Consider the following 27,400-nt stretch of genomic DNA (forward strand, 5'->3'; position numbering starts at 1 on the left):
AATTTCCCTTACCTAAATTTCCAGTGGAAGGAGCTTGCCTAATCTTGCACCAGGACAAAAAAAAAGCCACTGGTTGGAGTTCCAAGTTCTGTAGATGCCATAATGTCACCCAGGAAAAACTCTGGCTACTTGTGTCTGTCCATGTCTGAAGGCTGCAATCCTAGATAAACGAACGACTTCTCAACAGGCAGAACTCAGTGCTACTGCATGAATGCCATAGTCCCACGTGAGAAAACAGGCTGGTATTGCAAACTAGGGGAAAGGAGGGCTACCTTCTAATATCACCCTTAGCCCACCACCACCCCACCACCACCCCCAATATAAATAAGATGCATAGGTAGTTTGGGAAATTTGTTCCATTACCTCTTGAGATACTATTTTTAGGAGTATCTATTTAGGTTTAAGTTTTAATGTGGTGAAAAAAAAAATATGAACTTTTGATCTCTTTTGTGGTTCCCCAAGTTAAGCACATTGATTTGTGCTTTAGATTGTAAGCCGCCCTGAGTCTTCGGAGAAGGGCGGGATATAAATGGGATTAAAAAAAAAAGTTATAGCAAAGTCCCTAACAAATCCTGTTTTGTAGTGCATCAGGAATATATACTCCCTCCAGAGTTGCTCCACTTCTTTTCTCTCAGCATGCTAATTTAAGGAAAATTGCAGCCTAAGGCAATGCACCTGAGTCTTTCTCTCTCCAAACCATCTACCATGTAATGCATGTTTCCTATTCATTTTCCCACCTTTATAGTGCCCCTTCATTGCTCTGAACTGCTATTAAGGAGATTGTGCTCATGCAAGTGTGGGAATGCGTGCCTATTTCTATAGAGGGGTGTGTGTGTGTGTGTGTGTGTGTATGTGTGTGAAAGTTGAAAGGAAAATGTTCACTCTGGAGATGAAAGTAAGAAAAAAAAACAGAATTTAACCCACGATGGCTATCTTTCAGAAGATTCTTTGAATTGCAGAAGATACCTTTTTTAACCCTAAAGATACGGTATTCTGATCCTCAGATAAGAATGGTTTCTATAATATCTGAATGCAAAACTTTCATATTGGTATTTGACTTTTGATTACTGTCAGTAAGGATTCTTCTGGTGCACTCTTTCAGGAGGAATGTCATCTTGTTCTTGGATGGGCAAAATAACAATAATAATTTAATTGGCTAAAAATGCTTTTTGGGACTGTATTGATTTTACAAGGCTGGAAAAAATGAATGCCTTACGCTCATAAAATCATTAATGACTCTGCTACGATGATAGTCTATTCTATCACTTCTTTGGGGGCGCGATGGCTCAGTGGTTAAAGACACTGAGCTTGTCAGCTGGAGAGCTGACAGCCAAGGTTCAAGACAGAGCTCCATATGATGGGGTGAGTTCCTGTTACTTGCCCCAGGTCCTGCCCATCTAGCAGTTCAAAAGGATGCAAATGCAAGTAGATCAGTGGTGGGATTCAAATACCTGAATAACTGATTCTCTTATTGGATGCAGGCCTGGGCCTCCAAGGCCTAGAACGGACTTCCGGAAGTGGCATCCATGCACTTCTGGCAGGCCGTTCTAGGCAGTGGTGGGATTCAAATATGTGAACAACTGGTTCTCTGTGTGGATGCCGCTTCCGGGAGTCCATTCTGGGCCTGGGCAACAAAACCCTAGCTACTGGTTCTGAGATCTGATGTGAATTGGCTAAATCCCACCACTGCTTGTAGGCCTGGGAGACCTCCTCGAGTCCTCTGAGGCCTAGACTGGACTTCCAAAAGGACTGTATATTAAGCCGGTTCTCCAAACTCAGGAAAATTTAGCTACTGGTTCTACCAAACTAGTGCAAACTGGCTGAATCCCACCATTGAAGTAGATTAATAGGTATCACTTTGGTGTGAAGGTAACAGTGTTCTGTGCACCTTTGGCATGCAGCCATGCTGGCCACATGACTATGGAAATTGTCTTCAGACAATGCTGGCTCCTTCGGCCAAGAAACGGAGATGAGCTCTGTGCCCAAGAGTTAGGCACAACTGGACAGGGGAAACCTTTACTTTTACCTAAGCATTTGGCTTAATCCCTACTCCAAAATAACTGAATGACTCGAACTCAGTCCTACACAAGTTTCTGATAAATTACTTGCTTTTTTTTGTTCATTTTGCTTTCAAAGGCAAAGATACACATCTCTAAATCCCAGCAAGATAGGAAGATAAGAAGCAGAGGACCCACTCACACTGAGTAAACCATCATGGATTTGTGACTCTTAATCCTTCAAATATAGCAAAAACAACATCTAAATTACGCTGTAAAAATCCTAACCAGTGATAACTCTGACAAAAATCACCCGATCCTTTGGCTCACAAAAGATTTAGTCCATGCAGTGACCATTTGGCATCTGGCTCTTACTGATGGAAAATGAAGAAGGGATAAAAAGAAATCCTGGGAACCTCCCAACCTCTAGAGCCTTTCTCTTTTAAACCTAGTTATAGTTTGTGATATGTTGGCTCTGTTCTTGTTATGGGCATCTTTAAAAGGGCATCCATGAGCTTTACAAATATCAGAAGGAGGTTGGGTTTTTTTCTTGATATTATGGTACTCAAAGCTTTTATCACACTGCTTCAAATGTATGTTGGAAACGTGAACATAAAGGGACATTTTATCACACTTGAGGGACAATGTCAAAAAGCTTTTTAAAAGGGATCTAAATACATGCATTAATACAGAGGATTTTAAAGATTAATAATCAGTTGAAGCCAGAACTTTTACTTTTAATGGATGAAGAGTTAGGGGGGAAAAACAGGGAAGTTTATTTCAATACATGATTACAGCAGCAAGATTACTGTTATGTACAGAGATGGAAAGATTCAACACTACCAATTTGGGAGGAATAGCTGGTAAAGTTGACAGTTTGTTGAAATGGATAAGATCTTTGATTAGAGAAAAGTCATTAGCTACATTTATTGCTGACCAGAAGCCTCACATGGACTTTCTGTATAAAAATGGGGGGGGGGAATGAACTTGTGACTTATGGTTTTGATCACTAGACAGAATAGATTACAGATAGTTCTCGACTTATGACCTCAACTAAGCCCAAAATTTCTGTTGTTTAGTGAAACATTTGTTAAGTGAGTTTTGCCCCATTTTATGACTTTTCTTGCCCCAGTTGTTAAGTGAATCACTGCAGTTGTTACCTTGGTAATACAGTTGTTAAGTGAAACTGGTTTCCCCATTGACTTTACTTTTCAGAAGATCGCAAAAGGGGATCACATGAATAAATATGAGTCAGTTACCAAGTGTCTGAATTTTGATCAGGTGACCATGGTGCAACAGTTGTAAGTGTGAAAAACAGTCATAAGTCACTTTTGTCAGTCTCGTAACTTCGAATGGTCACTAAATGAATTGTTGTAAGTCAAGGACTAGAAAGAAGAGTAATATGATGTAACCTTAGAGAGAGGGGTAAAAATATATTTGTACTTATAAACTCTGTGAAGAATATTGGAAACCACTTTTTAATACTTTTTAATACTTTTCTTTCTTTTCTATTTTCAACTTTTTCCCTTTTGTTGCATTTTTTTGCTTTTTCTTAGATTTCTTTTTTCTTTTCTGTTTCTGTTAGTTTGTGTTAGCTTTTACCTTCTTGTTTAAAAGTTTTAATAAACGTTATAATGAAAAAAGCATTATCATCCCACTGCCAAGCCATGAATGTTAATTTGCCTGCTGCAATTTTATGCATCTGAGCTCTTCCCTCACTTTTAAGAATCATTATTAACCAAGTCACCTTTTTTCTTCTTAGATTTGCCTCTGTACAAATAGTCAGACCATGCCACTAAAAAAACTTAGTACTTTGAGAGAATCTATTGAGAAGAATCATCAAAATAAATCTAATAATACATTAAGGTTAGGCCTTTATTACAGAATTATAAGCAAATTTTCCACTGGGAACAGGGAAGTGATGGTGTCCAGATGTTACTGAGGTAAAATTTTGAGCAGTCCTAACCAGATTAACCAGTGTGAGGGAATGCCTAGAGTTGCGACCTAGTAACACCTAGAAGACACAATAAAAGCTAAGGAAAAGTGAAGAAAATCCATAGTAGTTCATGCTGAATGCTGGCTTTTAGTTTCCACTATGAGTCTCATTCAAAGACTGCCCAAATATATTTACATATTACTTGTTTAAAACAGGGGAGCACATTCATGGGGACAGTTTATCAAGACAGTTCCTAACTAAGGGAAATTTTCTTTCTTCAATCATTTTTTCCATTACATTATTTCACCACAGATGTATAATGTATAGTATTGCACCTCCACATGGCTATCAGAGTTGTGAAGGCACTTTTCAGCAGCTTGCATTACTAACAGTTCCTCCATGTTGATGCTGAGAAAAAAAATGATTCCAGGTAAAGCAGCCATGTTAAGCATTTTTGTGTCGCCATGACAAGTACTCCTTGAACAGGTCCCCTGATGTCAACTTCTTTTCTCTGGTTTTAAGAGCAGCTCAGTTTTTTAGCTCTGGCCAATCAGATTTCAGCCTGCAAACTTTTTGAAATTAGCCATGAGAAAGAGCATGGATTGTTTTAGGCCACAATGAATGACAGAACAAGAAAGGACAGCTCACAACACAGGAGAGATGGAACATATGAATCATATAGTTATAGCTGGGCTATATTTCACAGCATCCTTTACGACTGTCTATGTTAGCTGAGATATACAAAAGTTGTGGTCTAAACCAGGGCTTTTCAACCTTTTCACCATTGACTGTTCAAAGTTACAATGGCACTGAAAAAAGTGCCCCCAAGCCACAACCGAGCAAGACACCTGCCTGCCTGCCCAGCCGCGCTCTTCCTCTTGTCTGAGGTTTTCATTGTTGTGAGCATTTCTGTTGAGGATTGGCAGCGGGGGTGGGTGGGGGTGGGGGGGTATTTGGTTTTTATTCGCCCCCCCCTGCTGGGTGGTTGCAGCAGGTTTTGGTCACTTCACATGACCCTGGGATACTGTAACTGTCATAAATATGAATCAGTTGCCAAGCATCTGAATGTAAATTGTTAGGCATATGGTGTTAGCCTACAATGTTGAGTTGAAAATATATTAACCATAATGCTATGTCTTTAAGTTGTTAATTGGCCAATGGGTGTGTAAGTGTTCTCATGGCCATAAGAGGAAGCTAGGAACGTAGCTTCTCTCTCTCTCTGAATTCACTGATCTCTACTATTACTGTTTTTGCTCTGCTGTTGGTTTACTACTGTTGTAAAACCTGAACTGTGTATTGACCTCTGGACCGGTAAGAAGACTTTGTAGTTTGGATTACTCTTTGGACTGTTGCTATTGTTTATGACCTGGACTGTTTATTTTTTGACTGTGCATTTTTGTTCTTACACCACCTCAAAAGTAAACTACTTTTTGTTTTTATAACTCAGTGTATCACAAGACCCTGGGATGCTGCAAAATTCCAGCTGATCCGTGCTTCTTCTGGGCTCAGCAGAAGTGCCAGGATCAGCAGCGAGCTCCAGCTGGAGCTTGGCGCTGATCCTGGAGCTTCTGCTGAGCCCTGACAGCCCTGCAGCTCCAGCTGTCTCTCGCTCAGGCTTCTGCGGTGCTGCCACCGGTTCAGCTCATTCCCGTCCCCCGCTACCACTTCTCTAGGATGGTCACGTACCACCTGCCAGGTGCCAATGTACCACCGGTGGTATCCGTACCAGTGGTTGAAAAGCCCTGGTCTACACCTTCTGGATGGCCACAGAAGTATCTGTGTTTTTTTAGAATACACAAACAAATGGCTATGTTAGGAATCTAAGGCTAACCAACTATATCTTATATATTTGAATAGTTTGATATGCCTTTACTTAGGATTTGATATTCCTAATTCACAATAGTTGATACTTTGGGTCTTTCTAGCAGAACTTATTAGCTGACATGTGTTGCCTTGTATTAATTAATTTAGATAGGAGTTTGCAGCACTAGGAATCCAGAGAGGGAGGGACACAGAGAGAGAGAGAGGGAGAGAGGGAAGGGAGAGAAGGGATTGTATATTAAAGATCTATTTTCAGAGGGTGGAGTAAATTTAAAGGGCCTTTGGGAGAAATACATCCTTTTACTTGAAAGGAATTCACAAAGGGGGAGTGGAGAGAGACAATAACTCAACCGTATCCATAGCCCTTGAGGTGACAACAGGTGCCTGGAACTTAATTTCAATTGTTCCAAAAGTAAATCAGGCTCCTCCCCTCATTCCCAGCCCCAGACTTGCTTTCCTTCGCATGCCCACCCCTTTCCTGTTACAGAAGCCCAGTTTTCTTTCAGGAGAAGGTCCACACCCACCAGTCAGTACAGAGTTTGTCCATATGCAAGTCCTCTCTCTTTGCCACACAGAAACAAGCTGGGTGAAAATTGCTGTTTAAATTCCTCACCAAAAAATCTATTTTTTTTCCCTTTTCCCCATCCCATTATTGAAGGGGCTTTTTAAAAAAGATATAAATGCAATCTGTGTTTTATAGTAGCAAGTCCTTTTATTTTTCCCACCGAAGAGATGCAAGAACAAGATTTGATAAGTGGAGCAAGAATGGCTGGTCCATATCCCTGATGCTTTAAGTCTGGCTCACAGATTGCATACTGTAAGTCAGACACTGGTTGGTTTGTAGCTTAGCTTGTGCAAACTGAGCCATTATGGTTGGTGAACCATGGCCTAACCATAGGCCTAACCATGCGTAACCAACAAACCATATTTAAAGAAACAATGGTCTTACATATATAAAATCTATTACAGCCTAACCATAAGCAGCAATTCATCAGCAAACCTGGATTAAAGAGATAATGGTCCAATATGTTTAAAACCTATTAAATCAGCAAATCTGAAGCTCTTCAAATTCCCGTTGTCTTGATCACCATCTGGATCATCTTTCACCATCTGAACTAAGAATTAATGAAGCTGTATTCCAAGATTTATGATCCCAAGAGACTAACCATCAGGTGGCTAAGTCTTAGTTTAACCTGAAATGTCTGGAGTCTACCTTTTCAGAAGAAGCAGCATTGGGGAAAAAATCAGAATTGAGAAGACAATCTACTATCCATTTGAGAGGTTTTAGGAATAATGGGCATTATCCTGTGCAACATTTAGACTCCAAAAAGAAAACAGAGCAGTCATAGGTCCTATAATAGAGAAGAGGAATATTTATGGAATGGACACTTCTCCATTTGATGGCATCCTCTCTTTGAAGATCTTTACAAATTTCAGCTAAACCTCTGGGTTTGTAACAAGGTGAGGAGGAGCTTGGAAATTACAGAATAAACAGTCATGTAGCTTTTGTAACCACAGCTTTCAGCCAAATGAGAATTGTTGTTCTAGATTCTTAATATGCCGCTATTCACAAATATCAGCACATGTATTTTTTCTGCAATTATATGCCCTTTTCTTATTTTCTTATTTTTGTATTCTTTTTCATATACCATATTTTCTGGCGTATAAGACTTTTTAACCCATGAAAATCATCTCAAAAGTTGGGGGGTCATCTTATATGCCCAGTCATCTTATACGCCAGAAAATAGTACATAAATCAATCGAGCGGCCCCGTTCTTGCAAAGCAACTTCAAGCTTCCTTAGTCCAGTCCCCCCTCCAACATGACTCTCCCTTCCCACCCCCAAGAGCCTCTCAGCCCCTTCCCCTCCCCCTTACAAACGCCAGACCCCGGGAGCTCTTGCATCTATTCCAAAGGGTGGGTGGAAGGAAAAGCCCCTTTCGGCTCCGGCTTGGCTGCAAGTCAGCGAGCCCGGGAAGGCACGCCCTCCCCTCTCACTGTGGAGGAAGCAGGGCAGGCTGGCGTCTGGCGGGAGCCGGCAGGGCAGTCCTGCGCACGCGCGCGCTCCCCGGCTCCTAAGGAGTCCTCGGGGAGGCATGGCAGGCACCTCACGCTCTTCCCTCTTGAGGCAGCATTGGCGGAGCCGTCCGGCGTCGGGCGGGACCCGGCAGGGAAGTCCTGCACACGCGCGCACTCCCTGGCTGCTAAGGAGTGCTAAGGAGTGCACTCCTTATATATATATATATATATTGTTAGTAAGCCAAAAAAAAATTACATATATATATATATATATATGTAATTTTTTTTTGCTTACTAACAAAGAATAAAGGGAGACCAATATGATCATTTCAAACTTATTTGTTCTCATCAGTCAGCCATAGCCTTCCTTCTGAGAGTAAGCCAAAAAAAATAAATTTACACAAATATGAGCTGCCACTGCTGTGGCTACTGCCTATAGATGGCCTTGAGCTAGGCTGAAACAGGAAATAAGATTTGTCCCGTGTCTGGAACTAAGCAAGTGTATTCTGAATGCTTAACAAACATTTAAAACACACACACACACACACACACACATATATATATATATATATATATATATATATATATATATATATATATATATATATATATATATATATATATATCACATGCGTGCTAGTCGTTTTCCGACTCTAGGGGCCGGTGCTCATCTCCGTTTCAAAGCCGAAGAGCCAGCGCTTGTCTGAAGACATCTCCGTGGCCATGTGGCCGGCATGACTAGACGCCAAAGGGGCACGGAACGCTGTTACCTTCCCACCGTAGTGGTCCCTATTTTTCTACTTGCATTTTTACGTGCTTTCGAACTGCTAGGTTGGCAGAAGCTGGGACGAGTAACAGGCGCTCACTCTGTTACGCGGCACTCGGGATTCAAGCTGCCAAACTGCCGACCTTCTGATCGAGAAGCTCAGTGTCCTAACCCACTGAGCCACCGCGTCCCTTTTATATATATATATACTGCTCAAAACAATAAAGGGAAGACTTAAACAACACAATGTACTGTATTTAATAGTAGGATGTCTTATTTTCTGTTCCCTTTAATTTTTTGAGCAATACACACACACACACACACACACAAACACACATAGTGGTTGCATTGCAATTTATTTTCTAAAAAATTGAATACCCATTTTGCTGTCTTACCTTGGAGTGAAACCTGATTTAATTTGATTTCAACTATCAATTTATAAGCTAGTTCAGAAGCACAAAGAGCTGTTTGTGTTATCTAAACAGCTGCATCTTCGAATTTTATTCCACTCATCTACTTGGTTCTATATTACACAATACTGCATCCCGCTGCCATGCAATCACTTGAAAAATAGAAAATGGTACAAAAAGACAGAGAAGGGTGTGAATTGAAAAGCATTTTGTCCTGTGAATGTCTGGAGTGTTTGCACATAGCTAAAATAAAGCTACTTCATTGGCAGAATCAGAAAAACAGTGCATGAGTAATGAAAAGTATGTGTAGCATCAGAAAGGTTTGTACTTGTACACAATGAAAACAGACTATTAAACCAAAACGATACTGCTAGGAAGTGTAAAACTGTTCCTGAAACTGTGTGGCAATGGTGTGCAAAGTTTTCATAATGGGCATTTGGAAACAAAGTTTAACATCAGTCCAAAATAAAGGAACTGAAGGATGAAAGCCAAATGTTGCAAATAAATGACTAGCCGTTTGTTAGCAATTAACACTTTAAAATAAACATCAGATCAGCAATTAATCTCTTTTGATTCACGTTGAGAACATGTAACCCAGATTAGCTGCCTCTTCAGCAAGGGTTATAAAGGAGCAACTCTTGTATTTGGAGCTTAAATAACTTCCCAAGAGCAAATGCATATAAAGAAATTTATTAGCAGAACTGAATGACAAAAGGAATGCTATAAACTTGTTTCACAAATGGCAAGTGGGAAATACATAGTTTGTAAGTGGTTACCAGCTTGCTGCTGTATTAAAAGTGGTGACTGAGCCTGCTGTATCTCCATCACATAACTTGATACTTACACCAACTGCTTTTTACTGGGCTTGAAGTTGCCAGGGACTTGTGCAAGTGAAAACATGATTGACATTTCCACTCTTGATAACATGGCAGCAAATTAGACTGATTCTATAAGGCTACCTGTTGCAGATCAAGCTTCCTGACATGACAAGAAGACACAATGGGCACCTATTGTTTAGATGAAATAGCATCACTTATCGGAGATCTCAAGAATGGATAAGCAGTGAAAGGGATTGTTCTCGGATATTGTTCTACATTTCAATATAAAGCCCGATTTATGCTTGCATAACAGTAGCTGCAAATAAAGAGATTGATTTTGTGTGGGTGGGTTTGTATTTTAAGCCTTTCAATGGCCTTTTATTTAAATAAAGGGGCATGATTGATAAGAACAGGCTCACGATAGGCAAAAATATGGTAAATCCAAAGCAAAGCTATTAATTTAATGTTGCTGATATTGCACTCAAGAGCACGGCCAGCTGGATTTTTGTAAGAAAAACTGTGGACATTGCATATACTATAATGCTATCTGCAAAACAGAAATGCACCGTATAAATCTTATCTCTGTCTTACCAGCTATATGAATGTTTTGCAAGCTGGATTTGTCAAAATATTTTATACAGTATTAGTCAACCCAGGTTTTAGCAAAAAAAAAAAGCTAGGCTGAAATTCCTACTCAGTCAGGAAGCTTGCCTTACCTACCTCGTAGGGCTGTGAGAATAAAAGAATAATCATGGGTACTGTCAACCGCTGTACAAGGAAGGAAGGATATTAATGAAGGAAATATGTAGAGAAATTAAAAATGTCTATTTCTTTCTGCATAGACAATATGATTCAAATAGAACTAAAACCGAGTTTGGAGAAGGCCAAACTGAAATACGATCAAGAATATGTTTATTAGCAAATATCCAAAGATCTTTTTTTCAAATATTTGGTCCGGAGCTGTGGTGATAAAGGAGGCAAAGCCATTTTATTTCTCCTCTTCTATTATATTTGCAGGTTGCCATCCAGGAGCCTTGTTTTGGATGTCGTGTTGGCTTTTAGGAGGTACCAAGAGCACTTGCCTAGCCCAAAATTTTGCTAACCAAATCAAGGTCTTGGTGATGGTTTTTAAGTCCTTCCATGGCATGGGTCCGGAATACCTCGGGGACCACCTGCTACCGGCGTCGACTCCCCTCCGCCCTGTGCGTTCCCACAGAGAGGGCCTCCTCAGGGTGCCTCCGGTCAGAGAATGCTGGCTGGTGGCCCCCAGGGGGAGGGCCTTCTCTGTGGGCGCCCCGGCGTTATGGAACCAACTGCCAGTTGAGCTCCGGATGGCACCGGATCTTCGCTCCTTCCAGCGCTGGTTAAAGACCCATCTATTCGAACAAGCTGGCCTGGCCTGATGGGGGAATGTCAGGGTTTTAATGTTTTTATATTTTGATTGTTTTAATTTGGGCAATAATTTAATCCTTTTTTAACTTTTGTATTTCTATTTATATGCCCTGTTCACCGCCCTGAGTCCTTCGGGAGAAGGGCAGTATAAAAATTCAATAAAACTAAAACTAAAACTAAACTTATAATTGTTCTATTGTTGATTCTGCATGGCCATTGTCCAGGGAGGAGACTGGGATGGTGTGGTGTCAGGTTACCTGGACCGCCTTTGGCCTGTCCCTTCTGATGAAATGGATGTTTTCCAGCACATTCTCTGCCTCCCCATAGGCTGGATCCTGGCTCTTTTGAGTTCCTGTGGATAGCCAGGCAGGAGTTTTCTATATCTGCAAAACAATCAATGTCTCCTTGAAAAAGTGTGTGTAAGGGGTGTGGGTGGATGTGTGGGTGTTTGCTATCTGGCAAACCTGAAAGAGGCGGAGATGTTCTCGTCCCCAGTCCTCAAGGGCCCCACAAGGATCCAATGGTGTTAGCTGCTGGTAACTACAACCCAGTTTCCAAATCGGCCTTTTTAGAAAAGTTTGTTAAAACAAGGGTGGGGAAATCACGAAGCACCCACAAGAAAGCGATTATCTGGGCTGTTTCCCATCAGGGTTCAGACCAAAACAAGGAACAGAGATGACAATAGCTGAGCTAATGGATAACCATTCTAGTGACCTGGACAAGAGTACATCCATCCCGCTCTTTTCAATGGCCTTTGATACCATCAACTATGGACTGCCCTTTGGCAGTTGGTAGTAGTAGAAGCCAACCACTCTGTAACAGCTTCTTTGTGGGCTTCCAGAAGGTGAATTCTTTCCCCCCCCCATTTAATTGCTAAACAAAACTGCCGAGATCAATCACAAATTGACTTGGGCTAAATAATCAGCAGTTTTTAATGTTTTCATCATGGACATTTTAAATGTACAGTGAGTGACATGATAGCAGTGTTCCAATATCTCAGGGGCTGCCACAAAGAAGAGGGAGTCAAGCTATTCTCCAAAGCGCCTGAGGGCAGGACAAGAAGCAACGGATGGAAACTAGTCAAGGAGAGAAGCAACCTAGAACTAAGGAGAAACTTCCTGACTGTTAGAACAATTAATCAGTGGAACAACCTGCCTCCAGAAGTTGTGAATGCTCCAAGTTTTAAAGAAGAGATCGGCCAACCATTTGTCTGAAATGGTATAGGGTTTCCTGCCTGAGCAGGGGGTTGGACTAGATGACTGCCAAGGTCCCTTTCGTCTCTATTATTGTTATATATTTGCAAACCATTAAAAGTCCTTAACTGGACTGCAGTGGGATATAAATGTAATATGCAAACCAATGTATATTACTGTCTTTTTACAGGAATACGGCATTGAGATATGAAAATGGGAAAGGATCTGAGATTACTGACTGAAACCTGACCTCTCTTTCCAGAGAAAGAAGTTTATGAACAGTGTATTTTAGTGCTAGAGTGTCACCCCATAGTTGTGGCTTCTCACCACTGCGATGCAGTACTGCATTACACACCTTTTGCCTCCCAAGTAAGAACGATGTGCTTGGTTCTCCCCCTTAGCACTTTGAGGCTGTAACAAAAATGCCCCATTTTCACAACTGTTAGGAAAGGCGAATAGGAAGAAGCTTTAGAAAAAGGAGGAAATCTGGTCTTTTATTAAGTATTTGGCCAGGACAATGGATTCCAAAGGACAGATGCCTTCAAAGGGGAGGAACAGCGTCAACATCTTGCTTTTCAGTAGGTGCTGAGAACAAGCAAAGGGACAGAGATGTTTCCTAGCAGCCCCACTGGGGCCTTCATGTGGGGACAGTCGTCCTTTCCCATTTGCTGGGCGAAGCCTGGTTCTACGAGAACGTGGAGTTTCTCACGGCGTGGACAGCCCACCCTGCAGCATTCCTGAGAATTGTACAATATAATCTTGAGTCAGCAGGGTGGATTAGCCCTTTTTCATTGGGTTTACACTTGTGACCTTAACAGTAGAACTGCAAAAAGCAAAATGGGATATATGCACATTTGCCATAACAGCCCTTCTGCATTTCAACTTAAATACACACAACTGAAAACAGCTACCATTCACTTTAAATTATGTACAAAACCCTATATATTGTTTGTTTTTTTCTGTTGCTGGTTTTGGATTACACATAAATACAAATTAGCTATTCTTCTAAAAAGTGGTTATAATAGTAAATAAATACAAAATAAGAATCTGACCTTTATACTTCATGTGCTGTGGGAAGGGGGGGTAGGGTTAAACCCATATAAAATGTACAACTAAAATATGTTTTAAAATCTTTAAAAGGAATAATTCTCTGATTAAAATATCTTTCCTCGCTTTCTTTTCTGTAGACATAAATAGATTTTCAAAATAGATGTGTTTAATTCTCCATAACATAAATAAGGTCTTCATTGGGAAATATTAAAGTGTCAAGTTGTGTGTGTGTGTCTCTCTCTCTCTCTCTCTGTGTTGTGTGTTTGTTACTTTTTCTGTTCCATTTGTCCCTTTAATTTTTCTGTTGCCTCAGCGGCACCCACATCCTTCCACAACCATGTCCTGATAGTTCTTTAGTACCACCTTTTCATTCTCATCAAGATACAGCATTGAAATGGGACTCAGTTCTGTCGGCACACAGCAAGCTTTGGGAATTTTGGAGTTCACAGAATTGACCAGCGTCTGAACAATGGCATGGTTGGTGGAATTCAGATGATCTGCCAATGGGAAGGGACAGTCTCCATGGCAATAGAAGGCACTGTAACCTGGAGGGGCCACGATCCAGTCATTCCACCCTACATCATTGAAATCCACATATAAAGGATGTCTTCTACAATTGGATTTATGGCGCTTGCGTGGTTTATGTTTGGCCAGACGTTTCTCTCTCTTATGGAGTGGGTGGCCCATGCGGTCATGCCCAAAAGTGACCAGTAAGGGCCTAATCCGAGACCAGCTAGCATCATCTTGATGCAGTGACCTGCTGATCCTGACATGCCTTTTGGACACCTTGCTGGCATTGTTCAAATGTACCACTTCTGCTACAAAACCAAGGTTAGGTTGTCCATGCGCAATCCATCTCATTACGGCTGGTGTCACGTCAAATGTTTCCCATTTGCTGGCGTTGTGATGCACCAAGCGGGTGTCCAGGAGACTTATGACCAGATTCTTGGTTGCCTCTCGTTCTGGTTTGAGAATTTCATAAATATTAATACGGTGATGAGAGCTGCCGTCGTGTTCAGCGGCATCTTGGATGCGCTCCCGAAAAACCTGCAATTCAGCTGAAGTGATAATCTCCCCGCCAGGGATAGATGTTAAGTTAAAGAAGAAACGCCGAGATGTCTTCCCACTTCTTTCTGGAAGCTCTTCCAGGGTTTCTGATCGAAGGAGGAGAAAAGCAAAAGGGGCAATCAGTAATTTAGACCCTGCAGCAGAATGCCTGAGTTGCTGAACTGACACTTTCAAACCACCTTTGCATTAAAAACCAGTGCACATTGACACCCAGAATCTGCCCCTTGTCTTTCTACTTATCAGTTTCATGAAGCTTTAATATTGCTCTGGCTGCTGTCCTGCCTTTCCCAACGGATTTCATTCTGAATTCCAGGTGGTCGTAATAAAGGGGAAGAAATGTGAGGCATTGCTCTGGAATTCAAGGGCATTAAAGATTATTATTTTTTTTAACACGGTGGTTAGCAGGGGCCCTGTGAGAGTAATTAAAAAGTGACTAAGGATCAAGGAAAAGGGATTGCATTTCTGAGATTTCTTTAAAAAAAAAACAATCACCCAGCTGCAGCTTTCATGTCAGTCTTCCACAATCGGTTCCAAAAGCATTATGCCACAAGTTTCATAATTTACAAACCTTACCATCCAAAAGATTTTTATCTTAATTACAGACAACTCTACAAAAAGCACACCCAGTGATTTGACTCAAGAGGGCCCTGAATGAAAAGTATTTGGATGAATTTAGGCATTCACTTGGGGGGGGAGAACCTACAGAGTGACCTAACTCTTCAGTCCAGTAAACACACGCAAAGGTCCAAGGAAAGCATTGTGAACATTCATTACAACAGATGCATCCGGTGTTTATCAAGCCAGGCAAGTCTATCAGCCACATGGTTGTCTGTCTACTATTTGCTTACTATAAACTGTGAACTGAGGGGCACATAAAAGTTCATGCTTCAGTGGCTAAAAAAGCCTTCAGGAGTGCCGTGCAATTGTTTTGAGAATGTGTCATCTCCTCCTGTATTCTCCAACGCAACTTTTTCCAAATGACTTGGGAGAGCAGCTCTCAGAATTTCAAGCAAGTGGAACAGAAGTCTTATCTACTTTCTCAATATAATCTTGGTTTTTCATTCATATATTCATGGTTAAACAAAAATCTGAATTAAGGTCATCTGACTTGTTAGCTTTGTTACGCAGACTGGGATCTAAATCTCAAATACAAGTGAAACAAAGCAAGCCTAAAACCTAAACCATATTTTCTGGTGGTACATTTTAAGAGGGAGTAAACTAAAAAGATGGAGTGCCAAGAAAAAGAGGACATGAAGAAGAAAAACAGACATAGGTTATGTAGTCATATACATACAGAAAGGAAAGCAGAACTCACGCGGTAGATGAAATCAAAGGTTGGGTCTGAAACTGAATAGAGCATTTTTAAATATTTTATAGAGTAGGTTTTACTTACTTTAAAATTTCAATTTGAAAAATATGAATTGCTGTACAATAATTAAACCTGTACCTGATCTTTAACCTAACCGCATTAAATCATAAACTTCCAATGGACTTCTTTCATTGAAATTCTGAACATGAGATTTTTTTTAAAAAAGGCAGAGATAATCATTGTTTCCATAATCATTAATTCCATTAGAAGTATTCCATAATCATTATTCCCCTCAACATCTCCAGTTTAGGCTGGAAACAAGTATGCCGAGGCCAATCAAGGAATTACACAACAGCAAAACCAACACACACTGGGCTGGGTGAACACTTAAGTTTTGCTTCAAACAGACCTACTGTACTGAACTTAATGGGATTTAAGTGATTTAAGATTAGCCAAAGTATCATGGACTTCAGCAGGTTGACTCTAAGGACAATTAAGAATGGGTCTGACACTTTTTTTTAGTAACAGAGGCATAAATGTTATAGCTAAGACTCAGCTAGGCATAGCACCAATTCTTTATCACAGTGAATTCATTTGGAATCCTCAGCAACAGTAGAATGCCACAATTTGGGCACATTGTGATATGCTCAGGTAATACCTCTACTCCATGAAATGCAGTGTTTCTCAGTAGGCTCCTGGGTACAATTCAAGATGCTAGTTGTCACCTTTTAAGCCCTACAAGGCAGAGGGATAAGGTATTGCAAGGAGTGCTTATCTCAATTGCTTCTGTTTGTCTCATCAGATCCAGCAGAATGGAATGCACCAGGTCTCTTCTATAAAATTGTGTCATATAATGGGGGTCAGGTGATATGCCTTCTCAAGAGCAATGTATCTCCAGAGAGGTATGGATGGCCCTGATCTTGTTAGCCTTTAGGAATGCCTTAAAAAACTTGGCTCTTCCTCCACTCACTTGGGACAAGATGTTAAGTGAGGTCAACCTGTATGGTTAAATGATGGGGGCTTTTTGTGTGAGCATAATATATATTATTTAGATCAGGCATGTCCAACCTTCGTAGCCCATGGGCTACATGCCGCCCTGGACGGCTAGTAATGTGGCCCCATAAGATCATAAACTTTTAGCAGTGTGTGTTTTATATACATTAACTATATTTTATATTTTATATGTGGCCCAAGACAATTCCACTCAGTGCAGCCCAGACGAGCCAAAAGATTGGACGCTCGTGATTTAGATAGTTCTATTGTTATTACAATCCTTTAAATTTTGGTTTTTAGATTTTAGACTAAATAAACATTAGTGTTACTGTGGCTATGGCAAGATGGCCATCATTCAAAAATTTCTTCTCCTCCAATGCCTGAAAAAAAAAATCACAGCCTAGGGCCACCTAATACAATTTCAAAAGAAACATGCATTTGCATGGCAGAACAGATAAGCAGGCAAATGTTTTCCAGCTTACTTTAGTTGGTTTACTTTTAATTCAGCAGTTGATCTTAGTTTCTTGATTGCTATACCCCTTCGTATCAATGCCCCATGCATGCTGGTATATGTGGCAATACTATCCTGTGCTCTTGGCTTTCCACATCACAGGATGAAACACCTGTTTCAGGAGGTTATCATGAGAGGTAGAAGGTGCAGGTAGAGTAAAGGCAGAGTTGCTGATGTCTGAATGGTAATACGAAGGTGTATTTTCCAAAGCAGAATCTACTATAGGACTTTGGAGATCTGCCTCAAGAAATTAAGTCTTTCCAGAGATGGGCTTGGTCTGTTTTCTTGTAAGCACTTTTAAAGTTGCCAGCCATCTGAAGGGAAACTAAAAAGCATGCCAAAATGTTCCCAGCCCTTGAGTTTTGGTCTGTGAATTTCACCCACATCAAATCTTCACACTTTACTTCCTAAAACCCTACGGCCCCCAAATCCTCAACCTGCCTTTTAACAAACATCCCTGACCTCCCCATTCTTACAGAAGCACACCTTCCACGCTCCCCATTAGAACTTTCTCAAAGTCTGGCCACCCAAGACTGGGGATTCCCCCCGCCCTTGCGTTCACTGTTGTCTTCACTTCCTTTCTCTTCCGTTTTCCCATTTTCCACCCTGGCCACGTCAGAGCAACAGCTTACCCAGTGGCTAGGGAGGGTTCATCAGAACAACAAGCCACAGACAGCTGCTGTTTACTTCTCCTTCTATGTGCTTGTAATCCCCGGGTTACCTTCACAGCCTATGATTTTGCTTTATAAGTCCCCCCAAATTCCACACTAAATATGTTGTAGGTATGAGCTTACCACATGTGCTCAGGGCAACTTATTTTCATGGATATCTAAGTCCAGTCTAAATGTCCTACAAATGACCGTGAAAATGTTTTATATATATATATATATATAAAAACCAACACACATAGGGAAAAAACCCCTAATCTAACTTTGGTACTGTGTAATTACTGTTCCCTTTCCATCTACAATTCAAGAATTTAGAGGATTGCAGGCTATGCAGAATCCTCCAAGCTCTATGCCACTTACTTTTAACTCAATCTGTATAGGGTTATGCTGTCTTATGCTCCATTTTTCCACCCCACTGAAGTTTTATCTCACATCCTGAGTCTGCCCCAACTGATGAAACAAGGCAGAGAGGTTTGCCACTGCTCAGTGAGACACGGATGGTTTTCATTAAAGTAAAATGCCAATCATGCAGAATTCATCATGACTCTCCAAGATCTTCCATGGCGGCTGTAGCACAGCAGTTTTTCGGAAAGCTGATGACGCTCGGCAATCCAAACTGCAGATATGTATGACTGGGTGGAAGGAGATCCCCTATTGCCCCACTGAATGGTAACATGCCATCATTAAGTCAAGTTTGTTCATAAGGACAGATCATTGGGGCTATTCAAATCAAGGGAATAATAAACCACTGCTTTTGCCACCCACAGTCGTTGGGTGAGCAGAAACCCACATTTAGATTTTCTCTAAGGGGCAGACAGCATCATGTACATGCTTATCTTCATATGTGCATGCACAAGATCTTTCATAGAGCCCCTTCTCTGGTCACTGCTCCTAATATGAACTAGTAACAGAAGCGGGAATGTATTCCAGAAAATAGTCTGCCAATAATAGTACAGGCAGTCCTTGACTTACAACAGTTCATTTACAATGTTGAAGTTACAACATTGCTGAAAAAAGCGAATTATGACTGTTTTTCACACTTATGGCCGTTGTAGCATCCCGTTGGTGATGTGATTGGCAACTGACTCGTATTTATGGCGGTTGCAGTGTCGCGGGGTCACGTGATCCTCTTTTGTGAGCATCTAACAAGCAGAGTCAATGGAGGGAAGCTGGATTCACTTAACAACCATGTCACTAATTTAACAACTGCAGTGATTCACTTATCAACTGGGGGCAAGAAACGCTGTTAAATGGGGCAACATTCACTTAACAAATATCCCATTTAACAACAGAAATTATGGGGTCAATTGTGGTCATAAGTCAAGGACTACCTGTATGTATTCCAATAATTGGCTCTCTACAGAAGCTGTTATATCACATCCTTTTTCTTTTCTTGGGTTTTCCTGTCTAATCAGATCTTTACTATTTAATTCTGCTTTCTCTCTTTAGAAATACTGCTTTCTACATTGCTGTTAAAACACTTTTATTGTATTTCTCTTTTGTTTTCCCACCTTCCTATCAGCCATTCTGAGAAGTTGTTTGAATGATAGGGTAAACTTGCCACGGGTGGACTTCCAAAAAAAAATATCACTGGATGGTGACTGCATTTCTAAATCAGGGATTCTCCAAAGACAATTGCTATCTTACAAAGGCAGCATACACAATTAGCTCACCAGAAGATTCAAAACCACTTTTCAAAGGCAAAGACCAGCCCCCCTTCATCTTACTCTCAGAGTAAGGCTGAGGTACAAAGTCCATAAGAATTAGGCCAATATTAGACGTTACTGAGTGTTAAAAGCCAACCCAAGACATTTTTTTAATTGAGATCTTCAGCAGGAACACCAATGAACTGCTTAGCAATTTAGTGAGACATCTATACACATAACTAAGAGAAATGGGGGAAAAAGAGGGGAAAAGCCATGTCTTCGGAATGGCTGGAAATGTCCACTTGAACTAGAGAATTTTAAAACCGAGTCAGCAGATTTTGCAAGTTACATGTGTCATTCCCATGATTATTCAGGATAAATAATGAAATTCACAGGAATAAGGCTTAGTTGAGTGGTACTAATTAAGTTAGGTATATGCACTCAGTCAGAAGTAAATACTGTGGAATTTAGATGGCTTTATTCCCAGGTAAAGGTGGATAAATTTGTAGTCTGAAATATGTATCAGTTTCCCTCTGAACCATGTGGATATGTAACTGTGCATTAAAATGCAATTTGGCACAAGTGGATGGTGCAATATACATTCTCCCATTAATTAGTTTTATATTTATACGCAAAGCAGTGTAAACACAGCATAAGGTTAAATTACAACATTAACCTCTTACCGCATTAAGACTTGCTATTAGTTAGCATAATCAGTATAGCCACACCCCTTGTTCCCAAATTTAATTAAACCTAAAATACATATGTATGTGTGTGCGTGTGTGTGTGTGTTTTGCTGTTGTTGTTGGCCATACTAGCTTTATAACCTGTTCAGTCTGCTTTTTCCTTTACTTTTACAGTAAACCCAGGGCACTAATATAAAAATGAACAGCTGTGCATTTGTAGTCTTTGATTTGGCAATGGCTGCCGAAAACAGTGAATAAGTAGCTTCTGCAGGTGTACCTGTACTGCATTAGTACAGGTGTGGGTGGGATGAATGAAATAAAGTGAATAAGGAACCTGCAGACTAGGGTTGGGCAAACTTCAGGCTTGCAGGAACTACCTTGTGTTTCAAGTAGAACCCCAAGAATGTCCACCAACCTTGGGCTGAAGATACTTACAATTTTAAAAAAATAGCTTTGAGTGCCAGAACAAACTTAAGATCAACCCTCCCACGCTCTTCGTTACCCCATCACTCCTCAGTGTCAGATGTTGATGGGGAATTGCTATCATGGTTAAGATGTTTATTAAAAGTCAGTGATCCTTGCTCACTGCTCTGGTTCTTGTAAGATCCGTAAATTTAATTAGATCCACTTCCTTCCCCACCCTTGCTACAGGTTGGAAATAACTAATCTTTTGCTCATGCTATTACTATCAGGTATTTTTGTTAGATATATTATTTGAAGATTGTATTAAATAGCTGTTTATATGCATCTGAACTAATTGCATAAATTGTGCCTAGAATCACAAACAGAAAGAAGAAATGAGATGTGTGACTACGCGGAAAGGTTTGGAGAGAGAAACAGAGCAGGGAGCTAAAAGAAATAATTGTTTGCAAAATGAAGATCCAATATTTTACACCTTAGGGCTGTGGACAAGTTTGTTCAAGCTTTAAGCACCCCAATATGTGCACTTTGCAGAACATTTCAGACAAGGTGCCTTTAATTTAATAAAACAGACTAGTTCTAAAAAGACATTGTTACCAATTATCTGACTACACAGGCAGAGTACTGCATTAACTTGCAATTGTTTTGCCCTTAGTAAATGTATATTTAGCCTGTGGCTTTTAATCTCAGTAAACCCTAGTTGCCTATAAAATCCGGGGACAGCTGCTCTGAAACTTATCAATCTTGTTTTCTAAAGGGCTTACCTTAGGTCTACACTAAATCAAAATTTAAACAGAAGACAAAGTCATAGTGGAGACAATACAATTGATTGTCAATGTGATCTCTCACGGGGATTAGATAGGGATTAGAAAACCTTCCGAGTTTTCTACCAACTTTTCTTACTGCTTAGCCTCCAACAGTTCTCTGTGGAAATTAATTTGAACAGAATCTGTGCTTGGAAATAAAGGTGGGGGGGGGAACTACCTTCTTCGTCTACTATGGATCAAATAAAATCATTTCAAAAGGAAATTCATGCAAAGGCCCATAACAATTATATCACTTGGACTATGCTGTCTACATATTTCATGAAACACAACTTTCATTGTTACTAAAATTACTAGCTATTTAGAAGGGAGGAAAAATATGGTTTTCTTTCTATTCTTCCCCAGTTTTGCTCCATATAATCTATGCAAGCACATCTTTTTGAGCAAAACTGGAATACTTACCACTGCAGGCAAACTGCCTAGCCTCAATACCAGCCAACCACACACACACACACACACACACACACACACACTAAAACAAGGACCTCAGTCTGTAAAAGGGACGGCAGTTCCTGCCATCCCAAAATCTCATTTGCTTCAGCTCAGGTATTCACCACGGGTCAATTCTTGAAAACCTAAGTGAAAGTTGGTTGCAGTGCATTTTAATTGTCAAGCAAGCTACAACGATGCTTATTATCATGAATGGGAGGGAAGGACATATAGCACGTCTCTATTCAGTTATTATATTTTACAAGATTTCTACTTAGGATACTCAAATTGGCATCAGGCATTTTTGTAACCCTGCAGCAAGAAGATTCCACTTTCACCACACAATTTGGGCCCAAGCACAACTGGTACAACCGGAGTCATCTCCATGCTGATTTAAACATATTGATGTCTATACACTTAAAAGTTTCCAACGCCCACTGGAAGGTTGTACAGAAAACAGAAATCTAAGAGGCATATCCATGAACACACTATTAAGGCTCTAGCCCTGGTTTTCAGATGGGATTTGAGAAAGCAGTGAGTGGTCCCATAGTTGTTGCTGAACTACAACGTCCAGCAGGCCCAGCCTATAATGTGGAATATTAGGAAGTGTGACTCAGCACAATCTGGAAAGCCGTAAATTCCCCAACACTCTTTTGGAATGCCAGTTAATTTTATAAACTGCTCAGGCACAGCTGTACTACTCGCACATAAAGAAGTTTCAGCAGAGATGATATCAAAAGGGACAATTACATTTCATCCACTAGCGTTTTCTATATTACCGTGTTTCCCCCAAAATAAGACCCAATCGGAAAATAAGGCCCAGTTAAGCTTGCCAGCCAGCCGGATGCATTTAGTACCGTACTTCCCAGAATATAAGCCCTAGCTGGAAAATAAGCCCTAATGAGTCCTTTGGAACAAAAATGAATATAAGACCCAGGGTAATTTCTTGTTTCTTTTGCACAGGTGGGTAAAAAAATAGTCTTACATTTAAATGGATCATTTTCAAACTGGTCAAATTCAACTTGTCTAAATCTTAAAAAAAAAATAGAGATTCAATTTGATTTCCATTGCAGCAGGTTCCGAGGACGACCATCACTCGATCAGGAAAATATATGCCTGCAAGGAAGGGGCTTGCAATTGTTTAAAGTGCAGGTATTACTTTGTAAGTGAGTGAATAACAGGTCAGAAGTGTTGACGCTGTCAGGTATATATATGTTAGCAAACCAGAGCTGCGGGTTCACAAATATTCAAGTCAGAATATTTAATATGGAAATGTTAATGTTAAATATGAATAGTATTTCATTTTACCCGGATCAGGTTATCAAAGTGGGAGCTGGATAAATAGCTCATTTTCCTTACCTTCGTGATGAAAGCTCCTGACTGTATTGGCTCTGCTGCTCGCCTTCTCCAGACTATAGTCCATGGAAGTGGGCTTCTGACTTGTGTGCAGATGGTAGAGCTCCAACATGTAGGAAGGGATAATGGCATTCTTGGTTGGGGTGGGCCGCCGCTTAAGCCCAAACATACTGAGCAGACGCAGTTCAAATTTACGCAGGATTTCTTCCGAGAGCTGCAGTGGAGCCGGCTGGCCCAAATCAGCACTGAATCTTCGCCGGTCGCCCACCTCGGGGATGAGACTGGCAGAGCCCCCTAGCAGCGTGTGATAAAGCAGCAGCACTAGTAGAGAGCAGGTCCTGGCCACCATGATCATCAACCTACATATACAAGAAGGCACAAAATCAAAAGAGGAAGTTAGATTCCAATGGGAGGAGGAGGAGGAGGAGGAGGAGGAGGAGGAGGAGGAGGAGGAGGAGGAGGAGGAGATCCATTCCATATTTGGGAGCATGCAGAAGGACCAAACAGAGGGCGACATTCCACACGCAGGTCCTCCTAGGAAGATGTTCAACTGCTGAATACGTTCAACTTTTCTTCCTTTTGAAAAGCCACATGAAGGGAAAGCAGTATCAAAGGTCTCCAGAACTTCCTCTCCCCACCCCCCCACCCCCGCCCATCAGCGGCTACTGCTTGTCTAAACTGTTATGATGAATTTGGGGTTTAATGGCATAGACTTTCAAGGCTCACTCAACATGCCACTCAACTCTCCATTGAAAGCTGGACAGGCGCGGGAGAGAAGAACGCCATGGTCACAAGACATAAATTGGGGTCCAATCTGGGTTGGTCACCAGGACCAGAGATTTAGTCTTCCGAGCTTTCCGAGCTTTTGGACTTGTGCTGGAGCCGAATCCTCAGCATGAATTTTCCTCTCACCAGAATGTTAAGAGAGGAGTTCCCCGAGGATCGACTCCAGCACGAGTCTGGAAGCTCGGGAGATTAAATCTCTTGTCTCGGTGATTGACTCTGACTGGATTCTGCAACGTTATCCTGAGACACGTAGGTTTGCTTTCCTTCATGACAAATTGGGGTGCCTCTCATAGCCCTAGCAGTAAGATTCCACCATGGTAATCCAGGGCACTTTGTGTGTGTGTGTGTGTGTGTCGGGAGCAACCGACTGCCAGATTTGGCAAAAGGAGATTTCTAAAGCCAGACCATGACTCCAAGTTACTCAAGAGCAGATGTTCACTTCTGAGAGTAAAGAGAAATGAAATGATTAGGAGGACATGGGGAAATCCCCAAATATTTATAACATGATGGGGCTAAGGAAGTAGAACTTCCTCAAACAGGCAGCCACTCAAAGGTGCTGGATTTAGGATTGGGAGTGGGAGGATATATGATGAACTGTTGGCTTTGGGGAATCAACAACATATGACTGCTATCTCTAAAAGCAGTTTGGTAGCTTGTTCCAACAAGGAAAAACTACTTCCCTAATAGACTAGAAGGAAAAACAAGGCTTAGATTTTGAAGAGAAAATCAATAAAAAGAAAAATTAACTCACTTCATAACTAAAGTAAACTTGAGCATTATTAATGGAGAAAGGTTCTGAACTGTAGCATAAATTTAGCAGGAGAAACTTCCCATCACTTAGGGAATCAGCAAAGCTACTTGCTGATTCCCTAAGAACTGGATGTAGGCAATTTATGCCAGTGAAAACCATGATTCTACTGATTAAAATACAGATTATAGACTGAAGTGGCAAAGACAGCATAAAATTAAGTATGCACAAACCAGCCAAAAAGTAAGAATGCATAATGAATAAGCTGTACATTAAAATGTGCAACTAACTGTTTGCATAATTGGGATGCTATGTTTTGATAATTAAGGGTGTATATTAATCCTTACTGTGTCTTCTGCTTCTTGGGATAAAGGTAAACCATTATTTAGGGGGAACTTCATGGAAACTTAACTTTCAGCTCCTTCCTATGACTCCTTTCACTCTCCACGCCCTCTTCTGGACTCTTATGGCATTTGGTCTACTGTAACATTGTTCAGTGCTTAGATTCATTCAGCAAATGAAAACTGAATGGGTCTGTGTGAGTCATCATTTGTGAATGGGTTACTTACTCTGCTTAAAACAGCAAGGGATACAGTTTTAAAGACAGATGAATTGTTTCAGCTCCAGTGAAGGGTTTGAACACTTTGTATTTACTCAGTCAAGGTAACTAATCCCGGTGCAACCATTTGCAGCCTAGAGAGAGGGATTAATTCATTGGGCAGGATTTGCAATGGGAGGAGGGAAGCATAGGGCAAGATTCAGATGTGTGGCAGGCCTGATGTCAAATGCAGAGGAAACTAAGCACACACACGCACACCCAAATCCACAAATGGAAGCACATTTCAGGGGAAATGGGAGGGGGGGCTTCAGTTTGCCACGGTACAGTAGCACTCCTTCTGCATCAGATGAAGAGACAGGGCAGGAGTCAGACAACTTGGTATCGTGCAAGGGGTGATACGTATTAAGAAAACAAAGGATCCCACCTTGTGTGGGGGGGCCTCAACTCAGACATTTGCTGGCAAACCCATCTTGGGAAAACACACTGCAGTAACTCAGAGTGGTTTCTATATCAACCCCTGGTTGCTCTCCAGATAGTTGGCAAAGGATGCAAGTTGTAGGCCAACTTCTGGTATGCACTAGGCTGGGGAAGAGGTTGCTCAAGAGGATGCCGGGGACTACTGTTTGGGTAGCACCATGTAGGGGATTGCTCAAACGCACCCTCCACCACGACCACCCCCAGCTCTTGGGGGGGGGTTTAAGTGGCCGCTTCAGGCAACAAAAGGCCACCCTTGATGCAGCTTAGGAAGAACTGGGGAAACAGAGGCCCAGAGCAAGATAATGGAAGGTGGAGAGGCACCTCTGCGGCCCTACAATCACCTGAAAACCAGGGCAGCTGGCCCTTCCTTGTTTCTTTCTTCAGGAAGGGTTTGGGGGAGCGCCGGGATGGGAAAAGGAAGGCCCCCCCCCTCCCCGACGTCACTGGAAACGGGGGAAGGAGCTGAGGCGGACCGGACCCTCGGAAGATCCTTGGCAGGTGCTGCCTTTCAGCCTCGTCCCGTCTCCCGCGATCCTTCCCCCCCCCACACACACACACCCCTGCTCCTTCCTCCGACCTCCGCCATCCCCCCCCCCGCGCTACCTTTTAGGATGCCGCCGATCGCCTAAGCAGCAGCAGCAAGAACGCACTCGGGCACGTCCATCGAGCCAGCCTCCACATCGAAGTCGCCTGGCCGAGCGAGCGGCGTCCCGCGATTCCCTCGGCTCTCCCGCTCCGTCTCCCTCCCCGGCCCCGCGCTCTGGTCCGACAGCGGGATAGGATCGGGCGTCCCGGCCGCGGGGCAAAGGAGGCGCAGGACGTGGGGGGAGAAGAGACGGAGGCAGCGCGCGGGGCGGCGAGGAAGAGGAGGAGGAGGAGGACGACGACGACGACGACTCCACTTCTTCTCCCGGCCCGAGAAAAAAGCCGCCTTGGGACGCGAGGCTGTCCTTGTCCGAGCTACGGGGCCTCGCTTAGGCTCTAATGCCTCGTCCGCCACAATCCCAGCTCGCTTTTCGAAGGAGAAAACATCCCGGCGAGGCTCGATCGCTCTAACCCGGGCGCGACCAGGAGGAGGAGGAAGAAGAAGAAGAGGAGGAGGAGGAGTGGGGGGCACGCGGCGATCCCGCTTCGCTGCTTTCGCCCGGCGCCCTTTTCCGACGTCCGCATCACTCCAGGCTCAAAGGGCGCCGTCTGAACGGAGAGTGCGGGGAAAGTGGACGTGCCGCCGGCGCCCTGCTCCCAGGCCCGGATTGGCTGGAAAACATGCCTGCTCGCGAGTAGGCAGGCGAAGATCTGGAAGGCTCGGGATGTAGGGAGGGTGGGGGGTGGGGGGTGGGGGAGAAGCGAGAGTCTCCCGGGACGAGGGGAGGTCAGGCTGCGTCCCGGATCAAGGCCGACGAAGCACCGACAGCCGCTTTTCTCTCGGATGGGTGGCTGTAAATGGGAGCCCTTCGCCTTCTCGGGGATGGCAGCGGCGAAGAAACGTCGAATGCCGGGCTAGCTCGCCACTTTGCCC

The 27,400-nt window shown here is 42.2% G+C and overlaps 1 protein-coding gene across 1 annotated transcript; it reads right to left on the reverse strand.

Annotated features, from left to right (window-relative positions):
- Positions 1-12,836: 12,836 nt before the first annotated feature.
- On the reverse strand, positions 12,837-26,735 carry BMP2 (bone morphogenetic protein 2). Its single transcript, XM_083349309.1, has 3 exons — positions 26,485-26,735; positions 23,315-23,670; positions 12,837-14,555 (listed from the first exon to the last, which is right to left on the reverse strand). The coding sequence occupies exons 2-3, from the start codon at positions 23,664-23,666 to the stop codon at positions 13,711-13,713; spliced, it is 1,197 nt and encodes a 398-aa protein (XP_083205435.1). The 5' UTR covers positions 23,667-23,670; positions 26,485-26,735; the 3' UTR covers positions 12,837-13,710.
- Between the last annotated feature and the right edge of the window lie 665 nt (positions 26,736-27,400).

The sequence above is a fragment of the Vipera ursinii genome, assembly GCF_947247035.1.
Source record: "Vipera ursinii genome assembly, chromosome: 1".
NCBI classification, from domain to species: domain Eukaryota; kingdom Metazoa; phylum Chordata; class Lepidosauria; order Squamata; family Viperidae; genus Vipera; species Vipera ursinii.